Consider the following 23,442-nt stretch of genomic DNA (forward strand, 5'->3'; position numbering starts at 1 on the left):
ATACATCCTGCTGCTAAAATAGTTATGCCACCTTATGATTCGATATGTAACCTATTCATTATTAGTTCTCCAAAGGACTGGTTACATAACACTTCCAATGACTTTGGAACCAGAAAAGCCGAAGGTGTGACGTCACGACTTTTCTTCCCTATAGCTTGCCAGGCATAGCAACAAGAGGTCGCATGACTATTAGGTGGAAGCTCAATTAATGTGATTAGATGAAACATTGATTTGTTTATTTACCGTATCTTTATTTATTAAAGCAAAACCCCCATCCCGCCGCTAATTTCTTCAATAATATTTCCATGTGAAGGCCCTGTCGACTTCATACGGGATGTTTTAAACGTTTAACAACCAAGTTTTCTACAAATTGAGGTCAATTATTCCTTCAAAAAATAATAATAGATGACGAAAAGTTGTCCTTTCAAATTTCGTGTAAACTCAAATCTGAATCTACTGAGCTGGACACAATATCCGGGTTCTTCATATTCCAGAATCGCCGCAAACATCCAATAATCAGCTTGGAATCAGTCTGTGTTTTGATTTTACCAATTATGAGTCTGCTTACGATCAAGCCAATGACGTAACAAAGAAAAACACCAATGAAACCATACCATTGGTAAGACAAGTCATACGGGGAAAACTCATCGGGAAAATGGTTTAACTCGTCTTCTCTTTTGTTTAAAACAGTGTAATACTGCGTAGAATTACGAGTTGACGACTCAAAATGAGACTCAATCTCTTCCATCGTTGAGTTAAAGCATTGATCTGATGGGACTGGAGTCAATGATAGTGTTTTCCTTCCATAAAGTTTCGCTCCTATTCCCAACCATAAGTTTATAGCCAGAGACACCAAAGCTCCACACACCGCGCCGTATTTGTTTCCCCACGGAACTGTGCAACCGAGTAAAATCATGCCAACCACGGAACTCCCGAATAATGAGACGACTGATGTAGACATCTGAGTGACAGGACCCTGGGCTGATCTGGCGACATAAGCCATTGCTATGATTGCAATGCCGAATATCACCACGACGACTTTGGTGATGGCCAGAGCGGTTTTCTCAGACACGGATTTCAATGGCTTCTGAAGAATGTCCTCCACTGTGTTTGTTGCCAGAGCATTTATTCCTGAGAAAAAAAAAAAAAAAGAAGAGTGAGGCCCACTTTACATAATACCATACAGTAGAAAGCAATGTCAAACTAATAGAAGTGGGTTGATGATAACAAGTATCTAATACAAAAAGGAGGCAAGGATATAAAAAAGAGGAATAAAAGAGGATATAATTTTTGATGATTAAAATAAGTTCTTCACTGCAAGCTATGCTCTTTATTCATATATACTTTTTCACTGTGTCATCATCATCATCATCATCATCATCATCATCATCATCATCATCATCATCATCATCATCATCATCATAATCATCATCATCATCATCATCATCATCATCATCATCATCATCATCATCATCATCATCATCATCATTGTCGTCATCACCATCATAATGATAATAATAATAATGATAATAATATTAATAATAATAATAATAATAATAATAATAATAATAATAATATATAATGATAATAATAATAATAATAACAATAATAATAATAATAATAATATAATAATAATAATTAATAATATAATAATAATAATAATAATAATAATAATAATAATAATAATAATAATAATAATAACAATAATAATAATAATAATAATAATAATAATAATAATAATAATAATAATAATAATAATAATAATAATAATAATAATAATAATAACAATAATAATAATAATAATAATAATAATAATAATAATAATAATAATAATAATAATAATAATAATAATGGTGATGATGGCACTAACCATCATCAACGTGTATATTTGATAACCCTTACCAGATGACAAGGTGCTAAGAGCAGCACTGAATATGGCACTCATGTAGAGGCCGGTCATTCCTGGTACCGCGTGCATGGCATGGATCACATAGAACGGCGGTAACTGGTTGTAGTTGGTTAACAAGCCTGCCTGAAAATAGAATTTGAAAAACAATAATGTTAATCAAAGCCCAAGTTTAAGGATGACTTTGTGGTCAAACGCTTTCATGACACTCGGCTGTAGGCTCCGGTTACCTTGCTACGGCGCAAAAGTTGGGTACTAAGGGCGCACGTTGGGTTCGAGGAAAAGGCTCTTTACTAACGCTTTCTCATCATATTGAGGTGAGAAATGAATAGCTGATTGGTAATAGAATTATCAGTGTCGGGGAAAAAAATTAATAGCGCAATACTATTCCCAGTATATAGTTTAAAGTGCTGAAATAAATCTATATTTATTTTTCACTAATTTTCTTTTCAGTACGTAGCCTATCTACCTTTTAATTACGAGATGAAGACCATACAGTTGAGCCACAATGCCCTCTGACCAACTTGGATGCAACATATTCTCTCTCTCTCTCTCTCTCTCTCTCTCTCTCTCTCTCTCTCTCTCTCTCTCTCTCTCTTCTTTTTCCTTTCTTTCTTTCTTTCTTCTGCTTCCCCCCCCCCCCTCCTCTATTTTATTTTACTTTACAATATTATATTATTCCTTTTTAGAAAAAAAAAGAAAGAAAGAAATCAAGACGGCATGATATCCGTTGTTTCTAAATCATTTCATTTTCTGATCGAACTGCAAAAAAAAAAAAAAAAAAAAAAAAAAAAAAAAAAAATATATATATATATATATAATATATATATATATATATATATATATATATATATATATATATATATATATATATATATATATATATATATATATATATATATTAGCATTACTTAGGCCTATTCCTTTTCGCCAAGCTGCGTGCTTTGTTATAATCTCTCCCTCACTGATTTATGTGCATTCCCTCCCGGTCGTGTGTTCCAACCATCACTATGCACGCAACACAGTGGCTAATACAAAGTGAGAGATGAGCACAAAAGCTATGTGCCGCCTTGGTTTTTACAATAGAATAGAGACAGAAAGTCATAGCAGGAAGGCAGGAAGTTGTTTTATCGACCTAGACCTTGATTCAAGGCTTGAACACCTACTGTCTGAATATGAAGATGTGCACAACTCGATCGGGATTACCCGCTGTCGTAAACAATCTCTCCTTACCTGTATGTATGACGTGGATGCTTTCCATGAAGTCCGCGTCGAATCTATTTGACTGTTGTTATGTAATATGATCATTGGCGGTCGCTTCTGGTGAAATCGCACGGTTAGTTAAATCGTTTCTCAGCGATCTTTAAGTTTTATCGAACCGTGTGTTTAATTCTAAACGTTGTTTCTCTCACCCCAATAACATTATATTTTAAAGCTTGAAATTATTTTTCATTCTTTAATTCTTTTTCATAATTAGTGCCCTCCGCCGACTCCTTATTGGCATTTTTGACGTATATCATGGCGCACAGACCAAGAGGTAAGATTGTGGTTTATTTGGGAACTTGGTGTTCTTATAATGTGAAAAGATTTTTTTTAAAAATTGAACTTTTAAATAGCGCAATATCCACTGAAAGCACTCAACGCGCTTTACAAGGTGTCTCAAGCCAACAGCAATACTTAACGTGTAGGAAGAGACATGACGCCTGTTATACGATATTACAATTTCCTGATAGAGATAACGCTGTTAACGGCCAGGTACTCATTTTACATGAGTACGGTAAGAGACTGTGAGTGAAGAGCTTGCCCCAGGGCCTTAACTATGCACCGCTCGGGACTCGAACACAGGAGCTTCCAATCCAAAGGCGAGTGTCATACCACTATGCCACATAGCCGCAAATAATGTTAATTAGATATCTCTTTAACTTTTACATAAACTATAATAATACAAAATATTAAATCTTGGTGGAAAATATATTCGATCATACAAAATTGGGTCTTAACTTTGTGCTTTGAAAAATCTATTTTTTATCATACTACACCCGTTACAAACTTTTTTTCGGTATTTACTTAAAAACGTGGTCCTTGCCGAGCTAAGTAATTTTACCGATATTTTGTTAGCCATATGTCTTATGTTGATCAAGAGAAATAGCAGCAATTATTTATGTTACCATAAAAATGTAGCCAATTTTTATTAATGTTGCCGGGGAAAAAAGGATCAATTTCTAACACAATGTTGCCAAGAAGTAGTAGTAGTAGTAGTAGTAGTAGTAGTAGTAGTAGTAGTAGTAGTAGTAGTAGTAGTAATAGTAGTAGTAGTAGTAGTAGTAGTAGTAGTAGTAGTAGTAGTAGTAGTAGTAGTAGTAGTACTTCCATTGAAGCGGCTAATGATTTGATTGAATTCACCTATAACTAGTGATAGACAATGAATTGTATTTTTGCCTAGAACGATAAATGGACTTAACAACTAAGATGCAAATTTAATTTTCCGTGAGTACAAGTACATATCTTCAAAATTTATCGACACATTCATATACGCACACATACACACACACATACAGACACGCACACAGACTCAAACACACATGCTAACACACATACACACACACACACACACACACAAACACACACACATATCTTTCAACAGCTATTAAATCTTTGTTGGAAGTAATTATAATGACACAATGCCGCTCTTGGAATATTTGTGGCTTCTTTTTAAAAAGATATTTCTAAGTGTTGTTTGTGTAAGAGATGTTGTAAAGGATATGTATATTAATGACACGCAATCCGTTGATAATTAATCATTGGTTATCTATGTTGTGTTTATTTTGAAAGGGGGGTGCGGGTGATTGGTCAAGTATGCCGATCAGAATAGAATATGCGAGTGAACCTTTTTACTTTTGGTATAAATGAAAGATTGTGAAGCACATTGAGCATGGTGACTGCGTGGTAATTCGCTATATATTACTTATTATTATATGCCCCACACATACATACACAAGCGTTCATTAATACACACAAACGACGGAATTTATCTCGATTTCTGTAACGTTCTGGTTGGTTAGGGTGTGTGTGTGGGGTGGAGAGAGATAAAAGTTGAGTTTTCTCGTTTTTGCCGTCCTGAATTGATCATCAGCAACCGCCCTTGAACGAGACTTATTTGTACATCAGAAACAAGTGAGTAAAATGAAATTGAGAAAATAAAATAACAAATAACCAAAAAATAATAATTTAAAAGAAAAAACAAAAAAACAAAACAAGAACAACACAAACAAAAATCAAAACAGACGAGTGAATCAAATTATGATTTCGTTCTTACTTGAATAGGATCACATCGGATGTGGTAAAGATAGGCGTACAAGCACCATCCCATTATGATGATAGTGGCACCATAGAATAAATTAACAGGGATATTTATAGCCATGGTCAAGCGCGCATCTCGTAAAGACTTCATTGAGGAAATGCGTTGTACTGTGGACTGATTGAAGATTGGAGTCAACCTGTAACATTATCAAATCATATCAGTATGAAGAATGAATGGGCAATATGTCTTTGAATGCTCAAGAAGACAATTTTGAACATAATAAGTGTCTATACGCACTTCTACATTATCACATCATTAAACCACTTCCATCGATATTTCCAACACCACTTATTCAATTTAATTCGTGGGTTTCGCGTGATTCAGCTTCTTTTCTTTCAATGAGAGAAAAGTCTATAAACGTTTATAACAAACGATTTTTAGTCACTTGCTTTGCTCTGTCTAGGTAGGCTTTTCTCTCGGACTTGGCGTAGTAAGAACGTTGACTAAAACGGTTATTTTTGTGCTGGTAACATCAATCGTATCACATAAACAACATTCAATGTTAATTGATAGTATTGAATATTAAATATCTAAAACTAAAACATAAATAAGTGTCGTATTCAATATTCGTAGTCTAATTAACTCTATTTACATTCATTTGGCTTGTCCAACTTTGTGCATTCGAGAGTTCCAAATAATTGATATACAAAATGCAATAATATCCAATGTCATGTTACATTATTCATCAAAATCAAATAATATGTTGGTAAGTTCTTTATCAATGGCATTCTTAAAAGTATTAATCGAATAAGAATTTTTTGTCTCAACTTCAGATTATTCCAAATTGTCACAGTTCGAACTAGGCTATTTTTCCTTATAGACGAATTACATCTTTCAACAAATTATCTCCCTTAGTGTTTGTAACATGCGAATAATTTTTAAAAAATCATTATAATCCATATTGTAAGAACCATGCACGAGTCTATATATATGGATAAGATCACTTCTTATTCTATGATACTTTAGTGGAGGCAAATTTAGATACTTTTATCTTTCGAAATAGGATAGATGTCGAATGTCAGGAAAAAGTCTCATAGCGCGTCTTTGTACGTTCTAAATGTTAACAGACTGTCGTTTAAATAAGGGACTCCGAATACTATTTCCATACAATGGATAAGGTCTTATGACAGACTTATAAAGTTGCAAACGTTTTAAAATCAAGATAGCTAAAGCTTCTGTACGTAACTCCCACAAGCTGGTTCGCTCTTTTTATACAATCACATACATGTTCATCAAAACACAATTTATTATCAACAATGATCCCCAGGTCCCTTTCTGAGCATGCAGTTGGCATGCCAGTCATATTATTGCCACCTATGTAATTGGAGAATAAAGGGTTAGACCTACCAATGTGCAGCACTCTACATTTAGTAACATCAACGTAAAGCTGCCAATTTTAAGACCAATTGTATAGTGAATTCATATCATTTTGTAATATATCTTTATATCTAATGTTGGTGCATAAGTCTTGGTGTCATTAGCAAAAAAAATGCATTTAGAATTTATTGAATTAGATCATTTAATAGATAATAAATAGTAAAGGACCAAGTACACTACCCTGAGGGACACCACTAGTTGCGTATATGAAATCAGAACAACTTTCACCTACGACAATCCATTGTGTACAGCCAGTTAAAAAAGATACCATCTAGTTATAAATATTACCAATAATTCCATAATCTTTAAGTTTCAAAAATAACCTTTTGTGTGGCACAGCATCGAAAGCTTTCCTGACATCCAAATATATAACATCAATATTGCACTTTTCATTAATTATTTATCAATTGATTCATTTCAAGAAATATAACAAGTTTCTCTTTAACTATACTCTCTAAGATTTTACAATGAATACATGTTAGACCTATTGGTCTGTAGTTCGATGGATCACATCGATCATTCAGTCATCAGGAAGTACACCACTAGAACGAGATTTGTTATATATATAGCAGACAGGAAAAGTTATTTCCTTTGCAAAGTCCTTTAATATACGTGGGTGTACACCGTCAGGTCCCATACTTTTATTTGTATCAAGTTTCATTCATCTATTTTAAACATCAACCTCAAAGCTTATTCACCACAATATCATTTAAACAAGAGTTAATAACTCAGTTCTTAATATATGGGCATATTATCAACATTTTCTTGTGCAAATACTTTAAAAAATGTATTAAAAGCATCTGCCTTTACTTTATCATTATCCGTTTTACAGCCGTTTGGGGTGGTCAGTTTCCCAATACCGTTTGTTACTATTAACATACCTCCAAAACCCCTTTACATTTGACTTACTCTCAGACGCAACACACCCGAAAAAAGAATCTTACCACATAAAAGCACCTCCGATTATTGTATTCCACCATGTATGTCTTACTCTAGGATCAGGACTGATGGAGTCAAACCGCATTCTTCCTCCTTCCTTGTTAATCTCAAAGGCTTTTCGTATCCCTCCCATATCATAGGTAGCTGGAAAGAGTAACATACATAGGGTAGTTGGCACATCGAATTTGAAACTGACGTGTACGTGTATAGCTGGAACAACAAACAAGGTCGTCTTAGAAGACTTATTAGATATTAGTTAAACATTTGATTTGCCGACCAATGAAAATGAAATAGATACACAATTATCAAAAATCAATATTTCGATTGGTTGCCTTAAGACTGATAATAAAATAGATAGTAAAGTAAAGGTCCGCTACCGACTGTCTAAGGAGCATCTTTTGACGGGTCTTTCCTAGAACCTCAATAGTTTTTTTTAGATTCATGACTGTGTTGTATTGGTATTGGTACTTAACTTTTTAATCTAAGGTGTTCTTCAGATTACAGTCGCTATAATGTTTTTAAAGTGAAGACTTTTTAATCATAGACGAAATAAATCATACTGGAAGAAAAAAAAAGAAGTAATTTCTCGTAAATTGCAATTATAACACGAGGAATTGGCCTCGGGAGTTTAATCATGACAAGAGGAGAAATATTTTTATCTCCACAGTTTTCCAGCCTGATCCAAAATTTCGCTCGACCACCCCCCCCCCCCCCCCCCCCCCCCCCCCCCCCGATTCCATAGCTTGTATTTTTATAGCTAATATTCGTTTTTATTAAATTGTATGAGAGTTATCTACTGTACTGTCATTAATGAAAAGAGGCCGCGCATGGTTTTGAGAAATTATATGTTTTTGTTGGCTGATGAAGGATTTTGTATCATAAATATTTCGTTTAATTATACTGTTATTTATAAAACTGTCATCGGGGGCCTACACATTTTTGCAAATACTTTTTCCAATTTAATGGCGCACATTTGATTATGACTCCATATACACCGATGAACGAGATGGCAGTTTGGAAGACATCCGTCCAGATGACGCTTTTGATGCCGCCAGCCGCCGTGTAGATGGTGCCTGTTACTCCCACTATCACCACGGACATCCAAAAAGGAATACCTGCTGCTGCCTGGTGAGAAAAAGACACAAAAATAATATAAGAAAATGAAATAGAGAAATCTGAAATACATTCCGCATTTAAAACAACCCACTTGCTTGTACCACGCTTCTGAGCAATGTTGAAACATGCATTACAGACTATAAAGAAAGTGCCATTTTTTTTTCTTTCTTTCTTCCTATCTTTTTTCCCCCCTTTTCCTTTTGGATAGACATTGACAGTTAAACCTAATCTGATTGAGTCAGTTGGTTTATTTAAAGAAGGAGAATAATAATAATAATAATAATAATAATAATAATAATAATAATAAATAATAAATAATAATAATAATAATAATAATAATAATAATAATAATAATAATAATAATAATAATAACAATAATAATAATAATGATAATAATAATAATAATAATAATAATAATAATAATAATAATAATAATAATAATAATAATAATAATAATAATAATAATAATAATAATGAGAAGAAGAAGAAGAAGAAGAAGAAGAAGAAGAAGAAGAAGAAGAAGAAGAAGAAGAAGAAGAAGAAGAAGAAGAAGAGGAGGAGGAGGAGGAGGATAAGGAGTAGGAGTATGAGTAGGAGGAGGAGGAAGAGGAGGAAGAGGAAGGAGAGGATTAGGAAAATGAGAAGGAGAGTAACAACCGCAACAACAATAGGAATACGCACTATAATTATTATATTTACACATTTTTCCATATCTAACAGATTTAGGGGTGTGACATAAAGTGAGCTACACAATTCACCTCCATTATTTCTTTTTCTATTACAATACCCGCTCTAAAGTGTTATGCATATTAATACCTCAAGAGCGAGTCCAGGTGCCAAGAGAGCAACCGTCATGTAAAAAAAGGTTTGAACGATCCCCATTGCGGTAGCCATCAATCGGACTCCCTTTGATTTATACCTCAGTTCCATGTACTCATAAATGCTGGTTAACTGGAGGGGGTACAACAAAGGCACAAGTACACAGTAGGACAGGAGGTATATAGCGACAACCCCAGGGTACATGCCGAATATCATAGGTCCATGTTGGTAAACCTCGCTTGGGAATCCCATCAAAGATATGGCCGACTGGAAATTAAAATTGACCCGAAAAACATTTTAAAAGGTAAGTGTACGCATTTCCACGATTTCAACAGTTTCACAAAACTCGATGCACACCTGACAGTGATTCATTTATTCCGCTATGTAACTGTTCAATGCCTTTACTTTTCACTCGCCCATTCTAATAAATATATTTTTTAACAACATGAAAGAAACGCGCTCATTGTCAGAGCTCAAGTATTTTTCCTACTTTTAATGTCTTATTCTCTTCTTGATTCCAACGTTATGTACAGGTATGACATTTTGATCTGCTCGTTTGCTTCCTTCTCCTCTTACCCTTTCTCTCCCTCCTCCTCTTCACCCTTCAATTTTATTTTTCCTCGACTTCTTTAATTTAGCTTTTCAAGGGAAATTACGAGTATTATATACATGTATTTGAATGAGTTTTAAGCAGGTCAGTATACCCACTCATTTAGTCTATGCGAATTTGAGGCATGCTTTTCAGATAGAAGATTTAATGTTAGCGTTTATTGATGCCTGTATCTAATGCTTATTGCCATTCTTTCTGGTCAGCCGTGTCAATGAATGGGTGCCGGGTTAGAGACAGTGACTGAAAGTTGGTTCTATATTGTACATCAGAGACAATAATTTAGTCTTTGGCATTGCTGCTACCTGATCTGTTCTAAACGGTGTCAAAGGTAAATCAATAATCGTTAAATGGTTTTCTCCACCCCGGAATATGATGTTATATGATGGAACAGTTTTCTGGAATGCTAAATAAATACGAGTTTCGTTTGTGACATGAAAAGGGTAACCTCGGATTTTCTTTATTACTCTTATCATACTTCTATTGCAGACTGACTTTACAAAGGAGGTACTGCTTTGAAATAAACTTAAATGGGTTAAACTTTAAAGACTCCAGCATTTGTCACACAATGATGGTATCTTAGTGCCTGGTAATTGGGAAGCAAGAAAAACAGACATACATACCGAAATGTCACATTTAAAATCTTTAAATTCCAAACTTTACTTTGCGTCTGTCCTCTTTTATTTTTTACAGCTTCCTTAAGTGGTTTTCTTTTTCTTTTTTTTTTTTTCTTTATATATTATAAACGCCGCAGAATCTAAACCTGTCAACAAATTTTAGAATTGAGACAATATCTGGTGACTCAAAAAGTAGATAAGTTGATTTTCTTGATCGACCGATATTTGAATTTTTAAAAAAGTATTCTATTCAAATTATTTTCTATATTATCATCTGTAAAATATTTTCTTTCTTTCATTTTAATTTTATTTTTTTCTCTCTCCCCCCCCCCCCCCCCCTCCCCCCATTTAAAAAAATTTTTTTTTTTGACATTTTTGTTGTTGTGGTACACAACAGAATCACCTTACCTGGTATGTGACAAATATAGACAAGGCAACAGGCCACAAGGACATGCGCCTACCACCCAAAAGGTATTCGACTCTCGTTTTTCTTTTGGCATCCTTGATGGCAAAAAAGATTCCTATGCCAAGGGGAATGAGCAACATGACCACGATCACGATGTAATCCACTGTCTGCAACATCAATTTTCCATCCATCTTCTCAACTGTCTCGGTCTATCAACTCTGTGACCTCAGAAAAATTAATAACACATTATTATTGTGCAGCTATGAGGTCGAGTGGCCTTCAGATTGGAAGGTCCAGGGTTCGAGTCCCGCCCTGAGAGGCGCATAATTGAGTCCCTGGAAAAGGCTCTTTACTTATATTCTCACATTGTACTCGGGTGTAAAATGAGTACCTGGCCGTTAACAGCGTTGTCTGTATCAGAAAAAAATCACCTCACAGGTGTCATGTCTCGTCTTACTTGTTAAATGATGTTGCTGTTGGCAGGGAGCCCATGATAGAGCGCGTTGAGCACGTTTCGTGGATATTACGATATATAAATGCTCCTGTCAATGCTACAAACAAAAAAATACATGTTAAAAAAATTAACACGTTTTCAGCTATTATTTATTATGTGTTTTTATTCTGTTCAGTGGTGTGATTTTCATTAATAAGGGGTGAGTGGATTACATTGTTTTAATTCTCTTAAATCTCTTTCTGATCTACTCGTACATACTGTATAACAACTTTTCTTCATACTTTTACCTCTATATACCTATGATGCTGATATGTGTGGTATCATCATAACTTGGTTACATGTAATTTGATCATACGTAAAAATACCATTGTTTATCTATTTTTGTTTATATAGCTGCAGTACCTATCATTTGTTTACGTCATGCTATCAGGGCGACAGCATTATAATTATGTTACTTAAAATATTCATGAGACTATACTTATACCGTTCAAGTGTTAGACTATTTTATTAAATATTATTAGACTGGCTTAGCCATCTGTACTATTTTGAAAATGTCTGACATTAGACCCTATTTACCATTGTCTGAGGACACGCAATTCCCGCAGATAGGCCAAGGAAGTTTAACACGGAGCAATCTGACGACCTGCTTATACGAGGGCTCTTTCACAATTAACCGAAAAATGCCTGTAAAATCCGCGTTTTTTATGCTATCAACAAAAATGCCCATTGCTCAGCAACCAGTGGAGATTTTTTAATTCTGTAAACGACATGATATTCCTTATTTCCTTACGGATATTCCCAGAAAATATGAAGTGCATCACTTTGCACAATGAATTTCTAGACGATTTTAAAGATGGCGGCCCACCTTGAAACTTGGTCAAAGGAGGAAATCAGAGCTGTCATACGTTTTTTGAACGCCAAATGTCTGAATCCTACCGAAATTCATAAAGAACTTCAGAGTGTATATGGTGAGCATGTTATAAGCCGTACACAAGTCTATCACTGGTGTAATTATTTATTATATCAAACCAGATTTCAATCCCTTTCTAGTATGAGCATAGGAAGAGCAGTCGAACTTCACATCTTTTTATCAAACGGCACCATTATATCAAACCAGATTTCAATCCCATCCTAGTATGGACAAAGGAAAAGCGGTCCAACCTCACATTTTTGCATAAAACGGCACCCCTACAACCAAGACCTCGGCTGCCACAAGTTAAAACTCGCAAAAATAATAAAATATTGTGGTTTTTGTTAGTGCCCCATGATGTAAAATAGACATGAAAAAAAACATACCGTACTATTTAAAACAGAATAAATCCGACTTACTTTTATTGTCAATGAAAATGGGACTGTAACTTGTTTTATTCATTACTTATTGTATTGTGAAGGTTATATCCTGAGACAGCTATAGATAGAATGCGCTTGGCCAAGGAGTTCACAACATTGCCATCCGGAAGTATACGGACCAACACACAAACTCTGTGTAACCATGCACTTGTATAGTCTGGTTAATACAGTTTAGTGAGAACAACTCACAAACGCGGATGGCAAAATCAATAACAAAGGCCTGAGTGACGTCATCTGCATACTATCTATACGAGCCACTAATCATTGCTGTTTAATATTTTCATGTAATGTGTAACGGGGTTACCATAAGGATTTGCCAACCTCTATATAATTTAATTTTATGGGAGCGATCTATATTCATGTTTTCGTCCAACCAGGTCATCAATCACATGATTTGTTGCTGTCCAACTATTGGATATTTCTTAAACACGTTGCTTTGTTTACAAAAGTTATAAACATACTCATAATATGTCAAGCTGAACAAAATAACCAATCGCAATGTTAGATATTAAAAAAACTGTGAACACTTTTCACTATGTGGGTCACTTTGAACACACTTTGCAATGTGACCAATGACCTCGAGCACATGGAAATTGAATATAGATCATGCCCATTACGAAGGGCAGGAACTGACGACTTATGTAAAACGCTCGAGTGGTGTGGAGAATTATAACATAAACATTTCTTAAACAAAAAAGTTAACCTCGACCTTTAATACCACAATACAATCATCATCATCATCATCATCATCATCATCATCATCATCATCATCATCATCATCATCATTGTTATTATTATCATTATTATTGTCAGGAATGTCACTGTGTAGCCACGTCTCTGTAACACATATTGCAGACGAGTTTCTAAATTCACACAAATAGTTAGTAGCGACCTGCAACTCTTCAATTTTGTTGTAAATAGATCTAACATTGCCACTCACTATCACAGGCAGCACAGGTTTACATTTTCTCCTTTTCATACTTTAACACCCCATTCATTATCATTACTTGATTTTGTTTTCTTTTATTATTATGTAAGTGGTAGCAATATCATAGCTGTTGCGAAAATGAACTCTCTCTCTCTCTCTCTCTCTCTCTCTCTCTCTCTCTCTCTCTCTCTCTTCTCTCTCTCTCTCTCTCTCTCTCTCTCTCTCTCTCTCTCTCTATTCCATAATAAAGAAATATACATGACAGTATGCTGTCTTTGGTTCTAATAATTGTTCTTAATCTCCAGTTCTTATGAATTTAATACAAATAAGCATTTTGTAGAAAGCACGTATTAACTTGAAATAATATACATTTTACTTACCTTGTTTTTCGAAAGAAACAAATTGAATCCTTTCCGAATGAAAGATAACACACACAATTACCCGACCTGAACGAAGAAAATGGAGATACGTGTAACACAAATGATTGTTTTATGACACCAAAACAAGAGTTACGTTCCCAACGAGAACTCTACGTAGAGTTTTCTAAATATGACGTAGAACATGATGGATCTTTCAAGACAGCTACTTTTACCTGTTGTCTTGGAACATCTCCCCAAAGAACAGACGTTGTACATTAGGATACATTATCTTATTTCTATGAATTTGTGGTCTCTGTGATACGGGATCAGATTTTGTTGTTGTTGTTTTGTTTTGTTTTTGTTTTTGTTTTTGTATTTTTTTTGGGGGGGGGGGGGGTTGTTTTAAATCATTTTCACTAATGTGCGGTTATGTGGTCTTGTGTTATGACATTCGCTTTCTGATCGGAAGGTCCTGGATTCGATCCTCGCTCGGCGCATAGTTGAGTCCTTAGAAAAGGCTCTTTACTGACATTCTCTCACCGTACTCAGGTGTAAAATGAGTACCAGGCCGTCAACAGCGTTGCTCTGTCCGAAAAAAATATCGCCTAACAGACGCCATGTTTCGTCCTGCACGTTATGTATTGCTGTTGGCTTGGGACCCCTTATAAAGCGCTTTGAAATTATACAATTTTTACAAAGCACGCTGTTAATGTTAACCTTTAGCAGTATCACGTAAACTTCATGAGATCAATGAATTAGAAAATTATGGGTGAATCTCTTCAGACGTCAGGTAGCAATGACTATGAAAAATGTTTTTTTTCTCTTTTTGAGGAAATTTTTTGGTCTAAAATCAAAGCCTTATCTCCACTGAGTAAAAATGTTTTTGAATTTTGAAAATCCATTCATAAATAAACAAGTTATGCAGTTTCAAAGGCGTCATTTATTTGGATGACCCGCAAAGAGGAAAAAAACGCGAAAATATGGGACGCTTTTTCGGCATTTTTTTTTCGACCTTTGGTTGTATCTTGCGTAATAAGTGAATTAAAAGATTGAAACTTGAAGAGCAAATTAAGATGGTGTTTTGTAAAATACGGGAAAAGTACTCGTCATATTCATATGAAATTTTACAACCAAAAAGAAGAAATGTTCATGTATTACCTTGTCAGCGACAAAACCTCCACGCCCGGTAATTTTAGAAATATTTTACTCCAAAGAGTAAAAATCTATTTTTAACGGTTTTCTGGTTATCGCACGAGTTTTGTCGCTTGACATAATCTAAAATGACCTTTTTTTTAAACTGTGTGCCAACTTTCAGTCATATTCATCGATAAACAGCGTCGTAATTAATTTTTAAAAATAGCATATACGAAACGGCTTCGTCCCATATTTTGACGCGAATTCGGGCACTTCGTGAGCGAAAAAGAGGCCCAAAGATTTGTGCGGGATAGTCATTGCTACGTCAGGTTTTTAAAAGATGTATTCCTACAAAAAGTTCTAAGGTTAGTTGATTGAAGAGGTCCGGATAACTCAGTTGGTAGAGCACTCGGTTCACACACACACACAAAGGGACCAAGATCGATCCCGGGTGCAGTCGAGATTTTTTCTGACCCTTTTGTCGACCCAGCATTGATTGGGTAGCTGGGTTTGTTAGATCTGGCGAAAGTACTTTGCGATAGACTAACGTCCTAACCAAAGGATAACAAACATTCGCTATTGTCCGTTTCACACTATAGAAACCGCTATGAGCTCCGGCTTTGAAGACCTACGTTTTGTTGATTGTGTGATATTTTATCAAGCACGGCTAAAGAAAGCTGGGTATTATGTATTGTGAACAAAATACGATTTTGTCATGCACACACGAGACGTTTAGATCTTATATCTCTCTGGATAGTATGCGGTTGGCTAAGAAGCTCATAACATTGCCATTCGGAAGTATAACGGACCAACACACAAAACTGTGTGTATCCATGAACGTTTATAGATAGTATGCAGATGACGTCACTCAGGCCTTTGTTATTGTTTTTGCCATCCGCGTTTGTGAGTTATTCTCACTAAACTGTATTAACCAGACTACAAAAGTTCATGGTTACACAGAGTTTGTGTGTTGGTCCGTTATACTTCCGGATGGCAATGTTGTGAACTCCTTGGCCAAGCGCATTCTATCTATAGTCGGGTTAATACAGTTCAGTGAGCATTACTCATACACGCGGATGGCAAAAAACATCAACAAAGACCTGAGTGACGTCATCTTCGAACTATCTAGGGACAAGTCTGATTTTTTTTTAAAATAAGGGAAGATTTTTCTTAGTATAGATAGTATGCGCTTGGCTAAGAAGCTCATAACATTGCCATCCGGAAGTATAACGGACCAACAGACAAAACTGTGTGTATCCATGAACGTTTATAGTCAGGTTAATACAGTTCAGTGAGCATTACTCATAAACGTGGATGGCAAAAAAACAATAACAAAGACCTGAGTGACGTCATCTTCGAACTATCTATATCTAGTAACATTTTCTTCTTTTGCATTCTTTTTCACTTGAAGCCATTACATCTGGCATGTTAATTTGTTTCCTCCTTTATCATATAATGATAAATGCTGTCATCATCATCATCATTACTGCTGTTACTACTAGTGTTTCTACAACTACCACCGACACAAACAATACCACTACCACTACTACTACTATTACTACTACTACTACTACTACTACTACTACTACTACTACTACTACTACTACTACTACTACTACTACTACTAAAACAACAACAATCGGTACAACAACAACTACTTCTACTACTACTACTACTACTACTACTACTAATGCTACTACTACTACTCCTACTACTACTACTACTACTACTACTACTACTACTACTACTACTACTACTACTACTACTACTACTACTACTACGACAACTACTACTTGTTGCTGTGTACGTCCCTCCTGATGCGAATGCTAACACAGCTTTACAGGTAATTGAGGAGGAATCATTTAATTTTTGAAGAAAACATCCTGATGCCCCCGTAATAATTCTTGGTGATTTCAATCACTGCCCTTTTATAGATAGTATGCGCTTGGATAAAAAGCTCATAACATTGCCATCCGGAAGTATAACGGACCAATACACAAAAATGTGTGTATCCATGAACGTTTATAGTCAGGTTAATACAGTTCAGTGAGCATTACTCATAAACGCGGATGGCAAAAAAAAAACAATAACAAAAACCTGAGTGATGTCATCATCGAACTATCTATAAATTCTTTTTATCAACACGTCTCTGTTCCTACCAGACGAGATAAAACCCTAGATCTGTGCTATAGATAGTATACAGATGACGTCACTCAGGCCTTTGTTATTGTTTTTGCCATCCGCGTTTGTGAGTTGTTCTCACTGAACTGTATTAACAAGGCTATAAACACACTTCCGGATGGCAATGTTGTGAACTCCTAGGCCAAGCGCATTCTATCTATATAGATAGAATGCGCTTGGCCTAGGAGTTCACAACATTGCCATCCGGAAGTATAACGGACCAACACACAAACTCTGTGTAACCATGAACTTTTATAGTCTTGTTAAAACAGTTTAGTGAGAACAACTCACAAACGCGGATGGCAAAAACAATAACAAAGGCCTGAGTGACGTCATCTGCATACTATCTATAAAGATATTAAAAATGCATACAGAAGCGTTCAAAAAGTGAAAATAGGAAATTCAGATCACAAGAGTGTGTTGTTGATTCCAACCTACAAAACAAAATTAAGACAACATAAAGCGATTGTGAAAGAAACTCGTCTTTGGTCAACAGAAAATATAAACATACTCCAATGTTGTTTTGACTGCACAATAGATAGTTCGAAGATGACGTCACTCAGGCCTTTGTTATTGTTTTTGCCATCCGCGTTTGTGAGTTGTTCTCACTAAACTGTATTAACCAGACTATAAGAGTTCATGGTTACACAGAGTTTGTGTGTTGGTCCGTTATACTTCCGGATGGCAATGTTGTGAACTCCTTGGCCAAGCGAATTCTATCTTGGGATGAACTCATGTCTGATAATATGTCACGGGACGAGTGGGTTGATGTTGTCACGTCTTATATTCATGTCTATTATGATTTGTGTGTGGACACGAAAAGGATTAAAATATTTAACAACAACAAACCTTGGGTGAACAAACAAGTTAAGTTATTTATAAATATGAAGAAAATCGCTCATATGAGAGGGGACAAACACAAGCATCACGAGGCAGAAAAACAATTAAAGAGGGTAATTTATGAAGAAAAACGTAAATATAAAGATAAAATGGAAACAAACCTTAAAAATTCAAATGCATCCCAGGCGTGGAGGATGGTTAAAGAAATGGGTGGCGTTAACAACAAAAAGACAGATTTTAACAATGACGGACATATGAGTATCGAGGAATTAAATAAGTTTTACTGTCGATTCGACACCATTGACAACGTACTTTCAAAAATTAATATCATAACAAAAAATACGTCTCCTTCGCCAGAAATCGAAGAAGAGGCGGTCATCAATGTTCTAAAGTTATGTAAAAAGAAAAAAGCACCAGGTCCAGATGGACTTAGTGGGGAACTCATTTCAAATTGTAACAACCTACTCGCTGTCCCTTTCTTGCCTATTTTCCTACGTTCAATAAATGAACAGAAAATCCCAATTATATGGAAAACATCGACTATGATTCCAGTACCCAAAAAGAATCAACTAACTCAGCTGAATGATTATAGTTATAGACCTGTTGCTTTAACATCAATTATTATGAAATGTCTGGAAAAAATTCTGAAAAGAGAGCTGTTGCAATTTATATATGACCAACACATACTTGATCCATATCAGTTTGCCTACCAACAAAATCTTAGTGTGGAAGACGCACTCCTCACAGTGATGCATTCAATATCAAATCACTTGGATGTTTCACCCGCCAACTACTGCCGAATCCTATACGTCTATTTTTCGTCTGCCTTTAATGCCATGAAAACCAACATATTAATCAGTAAACTGCATGCTCTAAACCTTCCCCATTACCTCATCAACTGGTATAACAACTTTCTCATCCATCGCCCCTATCATGTCAAAGTAGGCTCAAATATATCATCAGTAAAAACTCTTTCAAACGGATGCCCACAAGGGTGTGTAAGCTCACCTCTACCTTACATCCTCTATACAAACGATTGTGTGGCTAGCTTTGATAACTGCCAACTCATCAAGTATGCTGATGACACCGCTATACTCGGCCTGCTCAATGATTCCGTCTCCGAATTTAAATACACTGAGCAAGTTAGTAAATTCAGCAAATGCTGTGTCGATAACTGTCTTGAGCTCAATGTAACAAAAACAAAGGAACAACTGTTTGATCAGAGAAAAATAGGAAAAAGAGCAAGACAAATAACAAAAATTAACAACCAGGCGGTTGAAATTGTTGAAACGTTTAAATACCTTGGTGTAACTATAGATAACAGTCTAGATTTGAATCGCACACCAACAATGTCATCAAAAAATGTAAAAATCAAGGTCTTTCAATGTGAACAGAAAGACCATGATACAAATCTTCAAGTCATTAATATTGAGTATCGTTTCGTTTGGCATCACAACGTGGTATGGAAGCTGTGGAACAAAAGAAAAATCCAAACTACATAGAACCCTCAGAGAGGCTTCAAAAATAATTAACATCGACCTTAGAAGCTTTGACACAACTTATATTAATGCAGTTGAGAAGAAAGCTTTTAACATTATCAACGAAAAGAGGCATCCGCTGAGCGAAAAATTCCAACTTCTGTATGTATGTAGGCATGCATATACGATGGTATGCTGGTTTGTATGTATGTCTGCATGTATAGATAGTATGCGCTTGGCTAAGAAGCTCATAACATTGCCATCCGGAAGTATAACGGACCAACACACAAAACTGTGTGTATCCATGAACGATTATAGTCAGGTTAATACAGTTCAGTGAGCATTACTCATAAACGCGGATGACAAAAAAAAAAACAATAACAAAGACATGAGTGACGTCATCTTCGAACTATCTATATGTATGTATGTACACTCATTTCTTTTGTATACATGTGTAGAAACAATGTGCAAGCGTGTATGTTCCACAGTGTTCCAAAAGCGATCTTTCAGTTCAGCCCGCTTTACCCCTGCTCTCACACTCACAATGCATACTGTCACGCTTCACCGATTTCTGCTATTCAGTCAGAGCCTTTTGTGGCTATTGAAATTATCAACCTTTGTTATGGTTTTTAAACCTGTTTTTAACTATTTTAAAAATGTTATTTATAAATACAAAGTGATTACTTAGAAAAAGGAGGAGATGATCTTTATTCTGATATAATTTTATTAATAATAAGATGTATATAATTTTCACACTAAGCATTAACAATTCACTCAAACATGCATAATAAACTCTTAATTATCTAAAAATGTAAACGACCAAAGTGAAAAAAAAAATTCACTAATTAAAAGTCAAAGACTATTTCTAATTACTCACAAAATTTCACATGTGCCGGAAATTTGGTTATTTTACTATTCCGTCTGATATTTGAACCCTCCCATTCAACATTCGACGTCCTTGAGGATTCAATATGCAATCTCTCTTGTATTACAACTCCAGATTACAGAATATATTTAGAATGCCATCAAACATACTTTAATATTATATATTCACTTCCTTTAAAAAGCAGATACCCAGCACTTTATCTGTGTTTAGGTATGAGAAAGAACAAAAAGATTTGTGGTGGAGGATGTAGCTATTGAACGGAGGATAGTTGGAGGGAGAAAGGGATAGAGAGAAAAGAGAAAAAAAGGGGAGGGGATTGAGAAAGCAACATATAACTCAAAATATACAAATAACAGCTCTATTTTTAGAGGAAGTTTAACCACGTAATATGTCAAATGTTTTAAGATGTTTAAGTATTATTTTGTTTGATTCATCAAATTTTCATTTCTCTCTAACTTTCTTTTTTTTTTTTTTGGGGGGGGGGGGGGGGGGGGGGGGGGCACATGCGACATGATATCAGGAGAAACCTGCAGGAGGTTAATTTTTATTATTGTTTTTAATTGAGATGATTCTATTCTCATTGTTTGTGTTTCTTTTCAATTTTTGAAATTGTTGAATGTAACAATTCACCTCCTTGTTCTCCTAAAAGACCTAGACCAAAAGTATATTTCTTCATAAAAGGTATGCAATGGGTTTCCAATATGTGGTGTTTTGGAAGTACATTTAGAGGAAAGTAATTACGGTATATTGTCATATATTTCTCTATCTTGCTATTAACACTTTCTATTACTATCTCTGTGACTGGTTTTGTGTGAGAAATTAGTGAATGTATTTCAGATGTTGATGTTCAACATCTCGCATCCAGGTAGCACATGAACTAAGTGAGACAAAGTACGTCACAACAATAAAGATCCACTGCGAGCAATCTGAGAAGGTGATTAGGTGAATACAGTTCCCGACCCCCCGCCACTTTGTGTTTGTTTTTAAGGATTTTACGGCTCTTGCAGTAAAAAGGAAGAAAATGAGATGGTAAAAAGTTCCTGAATTATAATTAAAGCATCCAAGAATAAGGGAGACAAAGGGGAATTGTTTTCAGATAAGGAACAGATGTAGATTCCAAGAGCACACTATCAGTGTACATACTTAGTTTGAGATCACTAAATGTCTCATCCAGACACAAGCACAGGTCCCCGCATAGAGAAACACACTCAATTGTTTACAAATCATACATATGTAAAAGGGAAAAATAATACAGTGCATAACAGAGAGATTGTTTACAATGAAAAAAATATCATCTCCCAAAACTATAACTATACATTAGACTGTTTCCCTCCCAGCCAAGGACTCCGGCCAGGTTCAGGACAAAACTAAGTAATCTCATTCCTAGACAAAGATAGAAAGCAACTGGAAAAAATACAAGAGTATAGAAGAGACAGCAAGTACCTCCCTGTCCACTATGAGAGGTGGGAACCCCACCTAGGCGCCAATTTTTATTTTCGTTTCTTGAACTTGAATAAAAATCAAAGAGCAGAGATCAAATAAACAATAAACTGCACGCCCATGAAACCAAAATACATACATATTCCCGACAATATGGACAAAATAAATAAAATAAATCCCAAAGTCAAAACCAAATAGCTGCCATTTGCTTTGATAAATAAAAGTTATAATCTCATGTTTTGACAGTTCAGGTCATAATAAATTTATGGTGCTATTTTCTGCCATTACCCCCCCCCCCCCCCCCCCCCCCCCCACACACACACACACAAACTTTCTGGTATCGCTGTTGTGTAGTGGTGACGCACGACTCTATGTTTGTACCCAGGTAGCAGCATCGGATGGCCCGCGTGTCCACAGAAACGACCAATTCTTTTTGTGTACAGTAGGCAGCAGCCTCTTATGGTTTTCACACTACTATGTTATGACGATCGACCCAATCAGCAAAGTCCGGTCTGCATTCGTGCACCGTCGCAAACCCGCCGGGTAGCATCGTCACAACACACCGTTCGACTAGATGCTCTGCCGTCTCAGGTTCTTGCCCACAGCGAGTACATGTTGGACAGGTAGTAAGACCCCGCCGATGAAGCGCACTGGCCGGGAGGCAGCTCCTCGACCGAAGCCGATTCGCAGTCACACAGTGTCTCCTCCCTGGTATCAAAGCCTGGCAACTTCTCACCAAACTTAGAGGAGGTGCAGTAGGGAAAATCCGGTCCGGTCTTTCCTTTTACCCGTGTCCACCGAGACAGAAACGACCCTACATGTTAATTGGCCAACTATAGTGGTAGAAGTAGTAGTACTTGTAATGGTGTTGGTGTTGGTAAGAAGTAGTATTTGTAGAAGTATAAAGTAGCAGTAGTAGTAGTAGTAGTAGTAGTAGTACACTGTAGTTGTAGTAGTAGTAGTAGAAGTAGAAGAAGAAGGAGAAGAAGAAGAAGAAGAAGAAGAAGAAGAAGAAGAAGAAGAAGAAGAAGAAGAAGAAGAAGGAGGAGGAGGAGGAGAAGAAGAAGAAGTAGTTGTGGTGGTGGTGATGTTGGTGGTGGTAGTAGTAGTAGTAGTAGACAAAGAAGTTTGAGAGTTTTGTTGCCAAGATATGAAAGTGTTCAAACATGACGTCTTCAGTCAGGGGGAGAGAGAGAGGGGGGTCTCGTCAATATTGACAAGTGGTGACATGGAGGCCAAATGAT

The 23,442-nt window shown here is 35.8% G+C and overlaps 1 protein-coding gene across 5 annotated transcripts; it reads right to left on the reverse strand.

Moving 5' to 3' along the window:
• Nucleotides 1-230: 230 nt before the first annotated feature.
• LOC144964623 (sodium-coupled monocarboxylate transporter 1-like) lies at nt 231-14,498 on the reverse strand. Of its 5 annotated transcripts, XM_078899110.1 has the most exons (9): nt 14,261-14,498; nt 12,932-13,109; nt 11,151-11,373; nt 9,516-9,785; nt 8,555-8,708; nt 7,589-7,727; nt 5,223-5,403; nt 1,903-2,032; nt 231-1,131 (listed from the first exon to the last, which is right to left on the reverse strand). In XM_078899110.1, exons 3-9 carry the CDS (start codon nt 11,337-11,339, stop codon nt 425-427), a joined length of 1,770 nt encoding a protein of 589 aa, XP_078755236.1. In that variant the 5' UTR covers nt 11,340-11,373; nt 12,932-13,109; nt 14,261-14,498; the 3' UTR covers nt 231-424. The 5 variants fall into 5 exon arrangements, with proteins under 5 accessions (XP_078755236.1, XP_078755233.1, XP_078755234.1 ...); XM_078899107.1 differs by lacking the exon at nt 12,932-13,109 and having other exon boundaries at nt 11,151-11,366; XM_078899108.1 differs by lacking the exon at nt 12,932-13,109.
• Between the last annotated feature and the right edge of the window lie 8,944 nt (nt 14,499-23,442).

Source organism: Berghia stephanieae, chromosome 2 (assembly GCF_034508935.2).
Source record: "Berghia stephanieae isolate SIO BIC M18660-M18661 chromosome 2, UCSD_Bste_1.3, whole genome shotgun sequence".
Lineage (NCBI taxonomy): Eukaryota > Metazoa > Mollusca > Gastropoda > Nudibranchia > Aeolidiidae > Berghia > Berghia stephanieae.